Source organism: Gracilinanus agilis, chromosome 4, assembly GCF_016433145.1.
Source record: "Gracilinanus agilis isolate LMUSP501 chromosome 4, AgileGrace, whole genome shotgun sequence".
Lineage (NCBI taxonomy): Eukaryota > Metazoa > Chordata > Mammalia > Didelphimorphia > Didelphidae > Gracilinanus > Gracilinanus agilis.
The window spans coordinates 34,253,178-34,265,935 of record NC_058133.1 but is presented as its reverse complement, the minus strand read 5'-3'; the positions used below and the strand labels follow the sequence as shown (position 1 = coordinate 34,265,935).

Genomic DNA, 12,758 nt, shown 5'->3' with positions numbered 1-12,758 from the left:
AAAGCCCGTCTCCCGGAGCCTGCCCGCCCCCGTTCCAGGCTGACACCTCTCAAGGCTGCTAATTAGATCCCTGTAGCCTCCCTAATGCACTCTGACAAGCGCCCTCGCACGGGCCGGCTGGGCCCTGGCACTGCCTCCGAGGGGCGGACACGGGGTGCCCCACGCCGTGCTCCCGGCCCTTCAAGGTCGCCGGGTGCTCGAGGGCTCTGCCCTCCTCTCCGGGCCCCCAGGACGATCCCGGGCACGGCCGCCCCGAGCCTGGCCCCAAGCCTTCTGGCCGGACGTCAGCCCATCGGAGGAGGGCAGCCTGCGGGGCCCGGCCGGGCTCCGGGGACAGACACAGCAGCCAAGCCATCCTCCCCTCGGGTGCACCCCCACAAAGCATCCCTGTTTATACAGCCTGCTATGGAGAGCTTTAAGGCTGGCAAAATGCTCTCCCTGTGTTTTCTCTCTTTGGATAAGGAGATTCTCACAACGACCCACCAGGAGGGGGCTCCTGTGATGCTCATTTTACATATGAGTAAACCGAGGCACAGAGAGGTAAAGGGGCTTGCCCAAGTCATACAGGCAGGAAACGCTCTGGGTGAGATCTGAACTCAGGTCTGCCTGTCTCCTGGCACAGTGAAGTGAGAGCCGAACCTGACCTGGAGGTCCTGCCTCAGGCGTTGGCCAGGAGACCCTGGCCAAGTCACTTAACGTGTCTGTCTCAGGGTCTTCCCCTGTAAAATGGGGATAATAACAGCATCTGCCTCTCAGGGTGGTTGGAGGATGAGATGAGAGCCGCGGGCCTGGCGCCCGGCAGACGCTCTCTCGAGAAATGCCGTTGTTAGGAGCAGGTCATCCCACGGCACGAGCACGCCCCACCCCACAAGTCCTGGATCATCGGAGCAGCCGGAGGGCCTGGGAAAGGGGGTCTGCTGGGAGGGGCGGCGGGAAGGTCAGTCTGGCTTCAACAAAGATGTCGAGTCCCCATACAAATTCAGTCTTGCCAGAGGCCGGGGATAGAGGATGTTGTGTGCCCATTTTATAGAGGAAGGTACTAAGGCTGAGAGGGATTGGTCACACCCCCAATAAGGGTCTGAGGCCAGGTCTGAACTCGGACCTTCCTGCCTCCAGGTCCTGTGCTCGATGCCTATGAAGGTATTATTGATCACAAACTCTATTTTTACAAGGGGTAATAAGCTTGGAAAGGCAGGTTCTGGCCACATCATTCACTTCAGGAGAGGGGAGAGCCTGGAGGCAGGGGAAGGGGGAATGCGTGGGCGGGAGGGAGCCAAGGGTAGAGAAGCAGAAATTTGGCCAAAGCGGAGGGTGAGGGAGAAGAAGTTAAGGATGCCCTGGGAGCCCTGAACACGAGTCTCTGCAAGGACGGTGGCCTCTTCCCCACAAATCAGAGAACAAGTTCCCTCTGGCCAGCTGGAGGTGGAGATGGCCAACAGGCAGGTAAGCGGGGATGGCGAGAGCAGCCAGGGCCGGACGGGGATCACCTGCAGACAGCCAGGGAACGCCCAGGACCTGGAGAGATCACCAGAGGGGGAAGCTAAAGGGAACCCAGGACGGAGGGTTGCAGGGGGACAGAACAAGAGGATGATCTAGCAAAGGAGATGGAGTGCGAGTGGGCCAAAGAGGCCCATGCAAGGGTCGAGTTATAACCCAGGATGGGTGGATGATCTGCAGGGCAGCCGGGGGGCACCATGGAGAGTGAGGGTGTCGGGCTTAGAGTGGGTCAGCAGCTGGTTGGTGCCATTTCAGAGTGATGAGGTCAGACCAGGCAAGAGAAGAGGAAGTGGAGGCAATGACTGGGGAGAACTTTTCTTTTTAATTTGTCTTAAAGGGGGGAAAGCCATTAGCTTGAGGGGATTAGGAGGTTTTTTAAAGGATTGGGGAACCTTGAGGCATATTTATAGCAGAGAATAAGCAGGTCAGTAGGGAGTGATTTAAAGTTTAGGGTGACAGCTAGAAGATGGGATCAAAGGCTGCCTTTGCTGAGAAGGGTGAACGTTTCAGCAGAGGCTGGAGAGTCAGGAGTCTGCCATGGCCAGGGAAGCCCACGCCGAGACAGACAGTGGGTGAGCCAGGGACAAAGCATACTACAGAGCTGCTGGAAGGTAAACAGGATCCTAGGGTCTAGGGTCATGGGTTTCGAGCTGGTAGGAACCTGCATTAAAAGTCATTAAGGCCAGTCACCTGCGTGACGTGCCCAAGATCATACAGAGAATGGGGCTTAAAGGCATTTTTTCAAGCCAAATCCAGCATTCACTCCACAGCCTGAAGGGATCAGCCTTGGCTTCCAAAGACTCTTGGGCTCTGTCCAGAAATTAAGAAGCTCTCAAAGGACAATGACTGACCTCAGGGAGCATGTTCAAGGACTACCATGGTTAGTTTTGACTTTGGGGGGACCCTTCTGGTCCCTCTCTTTTTTCTCCCAACTTGAGCCACTCATTGGTCCTGATTCTCCAGCTTCTGTCGTGTCTCCCTCATATAAAGCCCCCTCCTTCTCTATCTCTGTCCCCTCCTACCCTCCCAATATACTCTGGAACCTAATGACACTGGCCTTCTTGCTCCTCACATTTCCCAGATGGGAGTATTTTCACTGGCTGTCCATCCATGCCTAGGGTTCTCCCTCCTCACCTCAGCTTCCTAGCTTCCTTGGAGCCCAAATCTTAGCTAAAATCCTGCCTTCCATAAGAAGCCTTTCCCAATTCCTCTGAATGCCGGTGCCTTCCTTCTATTGACTGTCTCCAATTAACTGTCCATAGCTTGTCTGTATGTAGCCATTTACGTGTTGTCTCTCCTATTAGGCTGAGCTCCTTGGGGGAAGGGGCTGGTTCCGTCTCTCTTTCTATCCCCAGCCCTTAACACAGTTCCTGGCACATAGTGGGCACTTAAAGAGTACCAGCTGATTTCCTGGGAAGCCTTCTCACAGCTCTTCTTGGAACCAGTCTTTGTCCCCTTCTAGCTACCCAGCCCTGGCCATCTTCCTAATGCACAGACAGGTCTGGCCAGGTCAGAAGCCTCATGGCCAAGAGGATCCAATCCAGCCTCAGCCTGGCATTCAAGGTCCTCTACGACCTGGTCTCATTTTACATATCTCCTTCCATTTTTACAAGCCTGGCTCCGTACACCCCAGTCAGGTAAAGTGTCTGGCCTACCTTTGTTGGAGACCTACCCTTGTTGGACAAAAGAGTGGCACTGGGTGAGGGTCTGCTGTCAGAACCACAAACCGAGGTATATTAGCTGAGTGCCAAGGTGCCATCAGAACCTGGCTACTAGGTAGATGCCCGCTCCCCTCCCTGGCAGGATAGCTCCTTGAGCAGTTCATTAGAATTGTGTCACCAAGTACATATGCCTGAGTGGACAGTGACGGGCGATGACCCCTGACCCAGGGACCGGGAGACAGTCCCCATCAAACTCCCACAGTGAGACCCTTTTAACACGCACCGTGAACTCAGCGCATGGAGAGTTGGAGCTCATTAAAACTGCCAACTCCGTGAGCACGCCATTAACCTCGCTGCTCCAAACTCGTGCCTCGCCATCTCCTCCTCTCCCTGGTCTAATTAGCGCCCCAGGCTAGCCCCCCTCCCACCCCCAGCACCCTCTCCTCCAGAGATGGGGCGGGAGTGGCCACTGACCCTCTCAATGGGTGAGGTGTCACTCCCGGACCTTGGGGGACAAGGAAATGTGGGCAGGGTCAGATCCTGGGCAGTCTGTTTGGAGGACCCCATTAATGTGCATTGTGGTCCCAGGTTCCTAAACTCCAGATGGGGGCACCAAGGACCTTTTAGCAGCAAACTAGGGCCAGTTGTTGAACCTAATGAGACAGCCATTAATGGCATCATATTGGGGGGGGGGGGGAGAAGGGGAAGCAATAGGCATAGGGCAGGCCGGGGACATTAGGAGGAGCTGTACTCAGGTGCTACTGGGGGGGGGCAGGCAGGGGGGTACCATTCTCCTGCTGGAGATACCAAGAGAAGGGATGTAGGCCTGTATGCCATGCCTGATTACCCATGTAGCACACCTGTGATTCCATAAGCTGGTGGAGATGAGTAGGAAAGGAGGAAGGGAGAAGGGCATCAGATGGATGGGCAAAGACATCCTGGAATCAGAAGGAGCTCCAGAGGGGTCTGTGTCTGAGGGGCCCTTCTCCAATATAGGGAACCAGAGAGTGGTTATCCAGTGGTTACTCTAGACCTCTGGGAGGAGGGCTTCACTATCATTCTGGCTAGCCCTGATGTCACAAGGTTCTTTCTTATGTCTAATTGAAATGTGCCTCTTCTCCGTTCCCTTCAGGTGGCTGGCATGGGCCCCTGACCTTTCTCTTTTTTCCATATCAAACCCCTCTTGGTCCCCAGGCCCTGCCTAGAACTGAAGCCAGACCCCCAGAGATCCTTTGGTCATCCCCATCACAGTCTGTTCTCCCTGGCCTTTTGGCCAGGCTTCTGGACACCCTGGGACATGGAGACTCTTCTGCCACAAGGGCCGAGTCGCCCAAGGTGCCAAACCTTATTTGCCTCCCTCACTGTACCTCCTCCCACTGATACTCCACCTAAACAAAGTTGCTTTCACTGATCAGACCTCTTCCTCTCTTGGGCCATTCACCTTTTGGTACTCCAAAGATCTGGAGAGGACCATCTGGAAAGCCCCCGGGGGGTTTATCACTTGTGCTGGGGACCCCGAGGGGTGAAGGACAGGAGGGGAGGGCACTGTAGGGATGGAGGATGATATGTGCTAAGGAATGGAGATGGGAAGAAAGCACAGAGAGTCTGAGGAATACCAGATAGGTCTATTTGCCTGGACTCTGGTGAGTGAAGGGAACCCTGGAGAAGAAGCTTACACAGGTTGGCTGGGGCTCCTAACACTTACCAGGCTATGGGGCAATGGGGACACTTGAAGGTTTCTCAACAGGGAAGTGGTGAGGACAGAAGCCAGAAGCTTGGGAGCTTAACCAGAAGGAAGAAGTAGAGGTCAAATAGAATGAAGCCTGAGAAAAAGGCCATCAGATGTGGCAGCTACAAGACAGGTAAACCTGGAATGAACAGAAACCGGATTTTAGGGGATAACGTGTAGAAGCAGTGAGTAAAGATGAATCTTGGGAGGATCTGGCCGTGAAAGGGAGGATTCAAGGCAGAATACTAAATTTTAAAAAGTCATTTAAATGTTTACTATGTGCCAGGTGCTGCACTGGGCTTCTTAGGGCAGAAAGGAAATCAACTGTTCCAGCTTTCCTTTTGGAGGTGGCAAGGAAGAACCAGGAGATAACCAGAAACTGAAGATGACCAAGTGAAGGATCAAAATGAGGACAGGGAGAGAGGGTAAACTTCTGGAGGAGACCAGAGTGAGGGTAAGGAGAATCAAGGGCCCAAGGAGAGATGTGGGCCTTGGCAAGGAGAGGGATGGTGAAGAAAGCTCACAATGATTATGGGATGAGGGTCTTTACTGAGAGAGGGGAATGAGCATTTCTACAATGCCTACTAGGTGCCAGGCACTAGACTGAGAACTTTACAATTAAATCTCATTTGATCCTCAAAGTCATCTTGTGAGGTAAGTGTTATTTTACAGTTGAGGAAACTGAGGCAGCCAGGAAGTATGAAACACAGAGAGAAGTGATTTAATACACAATTACCACTGGAGTAAGAGGTTTTAGGATTCTTGGGGAGATCAGTGATCATCCTGGGTAGAGCTCAGGTGCAGTGAAAGTGTAATTTAGGGGAATGGAGTATACTGAGAAACTGGCCAGTTAGGGGATTTGAGGGAGTGCCAGCACATGAGAGGGCAGGGACTATTTGTATGTCTAGTGCTGTGGACTTAACTGCTGGTTGGGGCCAAACTGGTCTGCCTGGTGTTCCCTGAACACCTCATTCTGTCTCTCTCTGCCCATGAGCTTTGGCACTGTGTGTCCCCCATTCTGAAGTGTGCTTTCTCTTTCCTCCTGTCTCTTGGAGAGTGGCTGTGGAAGATAGTTCACTGGGATTCATTGGAACTGGGGCTTGGGGGACTTGAATTCAGGCCTTGCTGATGCTTACTAGTCTGGGTACCACTGAAAAAGTCACTTGGTCTCTGATTGCCTCAGTTTCCTTGCCTATAAAATCAAAATAGTGGCACCTACCCCCCAAGGCTGTTACGGACATTATGGCATGTGTGAAGCACATGGTGTACTTCGAAGGTCCCTGTGGATGGATGGATGGATGGATGGAAGCCCATTGAGATGCCATGCCACACCAGGAAGCCTAGGAGGAGAAGATGAGAAGTCCTCACTCACACCATACAAACTGTCTTCAAATGGAGCTCCATCCTTGCCTCTACCAGGCCTTTCCCTACCAGTTACATAATGAACCTATGCCCTGGGAAGGGATGGTCTTAGCTCAGGATATCCTGTAGGATAGGCCCAAGGGCCATGGTGTAGATAGTATGAGACTGGGATAGGAAGCTGACTCTGGAAAGCTGTAGCTGCCTCTTGGAGAGACTCAGTGAGACATCTGTGCAGATGAAGGCTAGTCCTGAATAACTTTTAATTATTACAATGGCAGAAAATAACCCAAGCATCACAGTGGACTAGCTAGGTGGTCCAGTGGATAGGGTGCTGGGCCTGGAGGTGGAAGGACTTGGGTTCAAATCTGACCTCAGATACTTCTTGGCTGTCTTACTACCCCCTGGGCAAGTCACTTAACTCCATTTGCCTCAGTTTCCTCATCTGTAAAATGAGCTGGAGAAGGAAATGGTAAACTACTCCAGGATCTTTACCAAGAAAACCCAAATGAGCCACAGAGAGTCAGACATGACTGAATGACAATGACAGAGGGGACCACAAACTTAATCAAGAATTCTCTCTCTGGTATTTTTGGTCTCTGGGAAAGATGTGGAAATCGTGATTTGAGCAAACGTATATCCCCACGGCTGGGAGGGGCAGTGTCCTTCTCAGGTGGGAGACAGGGAGGTGCTGAGTGAGGGGGCAGAGACCCCACAGATACCAGCTGCACGGGGGGCCTGGCCTTGGAGTCAGGAAGCGAAATGAATTCTGCTTCACTTACCTTACTGTGTCACACTTTATTACACATGACTGCTTACACTTCATCTGACCTTTGTCCTCCGTCCGTCTCGGTTTGCTCGTCTACAACCTGGGGATAATCTCCATCTCTAGCCCATGTTGCCTCCCTCTCCCTGCCTGCCCCCCACGAGTGAGCTCTCACTGGAAGCCACCAGGCTGCGCCCTTCTAGAAGTGAGGAGAGCTCGCTGAGGGCAGGGGCAGGCGGCCTGCTTACATCTGTCTCCTCAGCACTTGGCCCAGGGCCTGGCATACAGACAGCAAGCGTCGAAGCAACACTTCACTGAGGCGGCTAGGTGGCGCAGCGGAGACTGCAACAGGCTCCGAAACCTGCCAGCTGGGACCCTCGGCAAGTGGCGGAGCCCGATTTAGCCTCAGTTTCCTCAAATGGAAAATGGGGACCCTGATAGCACCCTCCTTTCCTTCCTCCTTCTGTTTCTTTCCCCCCATCTCTGTCTGTCTCCCTCCCTTTCTCTCTCTCTCTGTGTCTGTCTCTCCCCCCATATCTCTCTCTGTCTCTATCTGTCTATCCGCCCCCTGTCTCTCTCCGTCTCTTTCTGTCTCTGTCTCTGTCTGTCTCCCTCCCTCCCTCTCTGTCTGTCTGTCTCTCTCTGTCTCCCTCCCTCTCTGTCTGTCTCTCTCTGCCTCTCTGCCTCCCTCCCTCTCTGTCTGTCTCTCTCTGTCTCCCTCTCTCCCTCTGTCTGTCTGTCTGTCTGTCTCTGTCTCCCTCCCTCCCTCTCTGTCTCTCTCTGTCTCTCTCTGCCTCTCTGTCTCCCTCCCTCCCTCTCTGTCTGTCTGTCTCTCTTTCTGTCTCTCGCTTCCCTCCCACAGTCCCAACCCCACCCACACAGCATGGCCTTCCTTGAATCTCCTCCAGCACAAAGCCTTGCCTTACAGTGACAGCCCCCTAGTGACCGCGTCGTCCCTTGGCTACTGCCCTTGGACCTGTATAGCGGAGAGGACGCAGCCTCGGACAGCCTAGCACACTTACAGGGGCGTCAGGAGGCAGGAGAGCCTCGTCTCGTGCTCCCGCAGGACAAAGGCCCGGCTCCTGTCCCCACAAGAGGGCCGGCCTGTGTACACAAGTGAAATGTGGCCGCCTCTGCGCAGCCTGTGTGTGGTCAAGGACACGAGGCCCTGGATCTCCCCGAGAAAGCGGCCGAGTCCCCTAGCCCCCCGCTAAGCACAGCTGCCCCCCACACCCTCTGCATCTGAGGACCACGTTCTCATGCCGCCACCGCCGTCAATAATGCAGCCAGAGTCATCGCTCAGAAGGACCTTACTAATTAAAAGCTGGTGAGGTTTAAATAATTCATCTCCTTAACTCGTATCGATCCCAGAGTTTAGTGGCCAGAGCCTTGAAACAATATTAAACAGCTCCCTTCAGGAGCAGAGCTGGAGGCAGTTTCTCCAAGGAGGTCTCCCCCAAACCCCCTCCCCTGCCCTACACAGGGACATGAGGCAGCGGGCAGCAAGTGGGGGGTGTGGAGAAGAGCTTCCCTAGGACTGTCAGCCCAGGTCTCGGAGCCCTGCTGACCTGCGGAGACCACTGACCCTGAGCCCCAACCCAGGCAACCCGAGCCAAACCTCCAGAACCAGAGGCCCCCGGCAGGAGAGACAAGTGTGACACGGCCCACAGGGGTGCTGAGCTCCCTTCAAGGCCCACCCCCTCCTCCAGATGCAGCCCCGAGACAGGGCCAGAGAGCAGAGGAATGGGAAGGGGGAAGAGAGAAGAAAGGGAGACAGCAGACACTGACCGATGCCGCTGTGAGGCCGTCCTATGTGCTGAAGGTTGAGGCCTTTGTTCATGTCTAGCAGTCCGTTCTTGGGCCAGCTGCCCATGGCGAAGCTGTAGGCCTGGAAGAGAAGAGGAGCCTGGTTAAAGGAGGCCCGGACCCTCTCAGAGGCCTCCCGCCCCGGCACCCTCCCTCCTTCCCCTCCAGAGGCGCTCGCCAAGGCCCCCTGGGGCCCACCTCTGAGCCAGGGTGGCGCAGAGAAGACAGTCCTGCCAGTCCTGAGCCAAGCCTGGCTCTTAGGCTATGCAGGGCCCACATAATTAATAGTAATTAATAGCACATGAGGTGGGTCCTGGAGGGAGGTGATTAGCAATTACAACTTCTAATTAAGTCAATGCCTAATTCCCAGCCCTCCTGCTGTGTACAGAGCCCCTTCCCCCCCTCCCCTCCCTTCCTCTCTCCTCTCCAGCCAAGCAGGCCTGATACCTTGGGCCCCTCCCTCCTTGGGCCTCCCCACAGCTGCAGGGGGCACCGCAGGGCTCTCACTGGGGGTTCCCACACACACCCCAGAAAATTCCAAAGAAACTTTGGGGCTGGTGGGCTACAACTCTGTACCCAGGCCTGGGGGTCAGTGTTTGTGTTCATGGGACTGAATGGCCCACCTCCTCCCTGGCAAACAGTAAGTGTCCAATAAATGCCCAGGAGCTGCTGTGCCAGGGGGTAATAGAGCTGTGGCATCTGAGAAAGGTGCCTGGAGCTGGGCCTTGCAGGGCAGAAATGGCATTACAGGCAAGGGGAACAGCTTGAGCAAAGATGTGGAGACAGGAAAAGCTTTGGGCCACAGTAAGCAGGCCAGGAGTGGAAGGGAAAGAGCAGAAAGTGATGGTGTGGGCAGGGATTGGAAGGCCCTGAGGGATGGGCTCAGGAGGTTCCCAGACCTGGAACTTAGCTGGATCTCCCCAGGAGAACCATGTTTCTAGCTTGTTCTGGGGGGTGGAGGGTGGGGGGAAATGACCTATCGTGTGCCACTGAGCAAAGGTGCTTCTTACAAACATTGTCTCATATGATCCTCACAACAGCTCTGGCTGGCAAGTCCTAGTATCCTTATTGAACATTTGGGGAAACTGAGGCAAACAGGGCCACATGGCCACAAGTGTCTGGGGATTTGAACTCAGGTCTTCTTGACTGTAGGCCCCTCATGCTCTATCCACTGTACAATGAACTTCCCTGAAGTCTCCATCTCTCTCGGGGGGGAACCCCACAGGTTGCACCCTGCTATCCCATAGGACCACCCAGCCTGGCCTACCTGCATGAAATCAAGGTCCCCAGTCAGGTTTCTGGGCTGCTTGGGAAACTCCCAGAGAAGTGCATGCGTTCGTGTGTGTGTGTGTGTGTGTGTGTGTGTGTGTGTGTGTGTGTGTGTGTGTGTATGCACGCACACACGTCTGTCTGTCTCTGTGTCTCTCTGTCCATGTGTTCACATGTGTGGAAGTGTGTGTCTGTGTGTGTGTCTGTCTGTCCATGTGTGAGAATGGGGGGGGGGTTGTCTCTGCTCCCTGATGAAGGTCAAGTGCACACTTATGCATATTCAAAGCCCACTGCCCATCGATCTGCTGTTAATTGTTTTTCCTGGGGTTGGGGAAGGAAGTGCCAGGGGCATCGATCTGCTCCCCCACCCCCGGCTCTCCCCCTCCAGCCCCCCAGCTCTTCTCTCCCTTATTCCTACACCTTGTGGACCCTCCTGGGGGGCTGGGGGCCTCTTCCTTAGCCTTCCCCCCTCCCCCCAGCAGGGTCTGCAGGGGGCACTAACCTTGCTCGGCTCTAAGTTGCTGACTAGATCCCCCACCCGCCCCATCAGGAGAGATGCTCTGGTGTTTAATATTTAAAGGGAGCCTTTAATCTTTAAACAGCAAAGTTCGGCTCCTGACTGTTAACTCAGCACTGAGGGGGAGGAGGGGAGGTGAGGGGGTCTTCTCTGGGGCTATCAGGGTCAGCAGCCACACAGAAGGGCTCTCTGAGATGAGGGAGAGCTGTAGTGGCCTCAGTTTGGGACTCCCTGGTTCCCATGCCAGCCCCTCTAGTGAGCGGGGCTCGTACTCTCTTCCCTGAGGGGTTGGACCAGTCCTTAGAGCCCAACAGAAGAGCAGAGCAGTGAGACTGGGCAGGTGGGGGAGCCTGGCACCAGCCAAGGAAAGTGGCTGAAGCATCGGGAAAGAGGGGAGTCCTGGCCTAGAGGATTTAGGGGAGCAGGGAGCCCAGGGGACCCAAAGCCTCTGAGACTGGACTAGACAGGGAGAAGCTGAAAAGGACCCTTTGAGGCTAAGTTCAGTTTTTAGAGGAAGGAGAGAACTGCAGGGCCCTGGCCAAGGTCAGGCCATTAGCAGTGGTAACAATCCCAGGAATAACAGTGTTTCTGGGGAACTTTAAGGTTTGCAAAATGCTTTCATAGGTTATCTGGTATGACCCACCCAACAAGTGGTAAGAGTCTGAGGTGGGAATTGGAACCCAGGTCTCCCTGATTCCAAGCGTCAGAGCTCTCTCTAATTTGCCTTAAAAATTCTCATTTTGGGGGGAAAATCTCTGGAGGGAAAAGCATGTCAAGACAGAGGCCAAGAGAGCAGCCGGGCTCTTCCCCCTACATGTCTAGTGGGCAGGCTGATGGATGAACTGTCATTATTTCATGTGGTCCAAGCAGTCCTCATAGTGGACTGGGCTAAATGGACTTGCTTAGCAGTCAGGGTTGGGCCAGGTCAGGCCAATGTGGTAGGATCTGGGCCTGTCCTAGTGCAGGAAGAGAGTCACCTTGCTTGGGGGAGGAAGACCAGGCAGCATCTTGGCCCACATTCGGCTCAAATGCCAAATTCTTTCATGTTCCCTGTAATCAGGCCTTGGGAATCCTTGAGGGGAGAGGTGAGAGGAGAGAGGTCCACCAGGGAGAGCCCCTCCTTGCTCAGCCCCTCTGCCTGCCCTGGAAGGCATGCTGCCACTCAATAACACCATTTCTGGAGCCCGGGCTCAGGCCAAGGGTCCTCAAGAAGCCTCTGGCATGGGCAAACCTGGAGGATGCAGAGCCCAAGCTCAGAGGGGCCCGAGAGCCAAGCCTGGAAAGCTGTGTGCTCAGGAGCTGGGGAGCCAGTCTTGAGGTCAGCCTCCTGAACTCAGGGTGGCCAAACCTCTGGTCGGCTGGACTTGCTCAGAGCTGAGCAGGGGAGGGAGAAGTGGGGGGCCCCCTTCCCAGCTTTCAAGTACTTTAAAATCACTTACAAAGGCAGGATTAAACGATCAGAAATTCCATTTAATAGGACAAATAAAGAAATAACCATCTACTCTATCAGCCCTGAGAAGGCAAGCTGGGTATTTTTTTTCTCTAAAAAGGAAAAAAAGGAAGGAAGGGTGGAAAAAAGAAGGATAATGTGTGTTTACTCAAGCAAAGAAAAAAATATTTAAGTGATGTCGGCAAGAAGATTGCAGTAACTAGTGAAGAATAACATCGTCTACTTTGCTGTCAAATCACACCCGAATTTCAGTAATAGATTCTCGTCTGACACTCAATTCAATTCGAAGGTGATCCTGCTTTATCCCAACACATCAAATATTAAACACCCGTATTAGCAGGTGCCGAGCCCGCTTCCCAGCTTAGCGCTGGGCGGGCGGCGGCGGCGACGCACCCAACCCCTGCCAGCGGCGGCTCTCTCCCGCCTCTCTGGGGCCTTAATGTTATCTCGACACCTTCATCCCATGGCTGACAGAGGACCCTTATCACAGGCGTGTGGGGGCTGCCACAGACACAGGGGCTTGGGGCACAAACAACATTAGATGAAGAGCCCCCTTTATTCCCATGATCATCACTGGATTATCAACAACGGCCCCCCCACTCCATGGGGCTCAGCTGAAGGATGAGGAGTGAGATTGGAGGGGATGGAGGGAGGGGGTGAGAGAGAGAGGAGAGGAGAGGAGAGGAGAGGAGAGGAGAGGAGAG

General features: G+C 54.2%; 1 protein-coding gene across 1 annotated transcript in view; it reads right to left on the bottom strand.

The window, feature by feature from the left end:
- Positions 1-8,030: 8,030 nt before the first annotated feature.
- ERI3 (ERI1 exoribonuclease family member 3) overlaps positions 8,031-12,758 on the bottom strand; it is a 126,241-nt gene continuing 121,513 nt past the window's right edge. Inside the window, 2 exon segments of the mRNA XM_044674827.1 lie at positions 8,031-8,094; positions 8,788-8,900. Coding sequence (XP_044530762.1) covers positions 8,031-8,094; positions 8,788-8,900 — 177 coding nt within the window.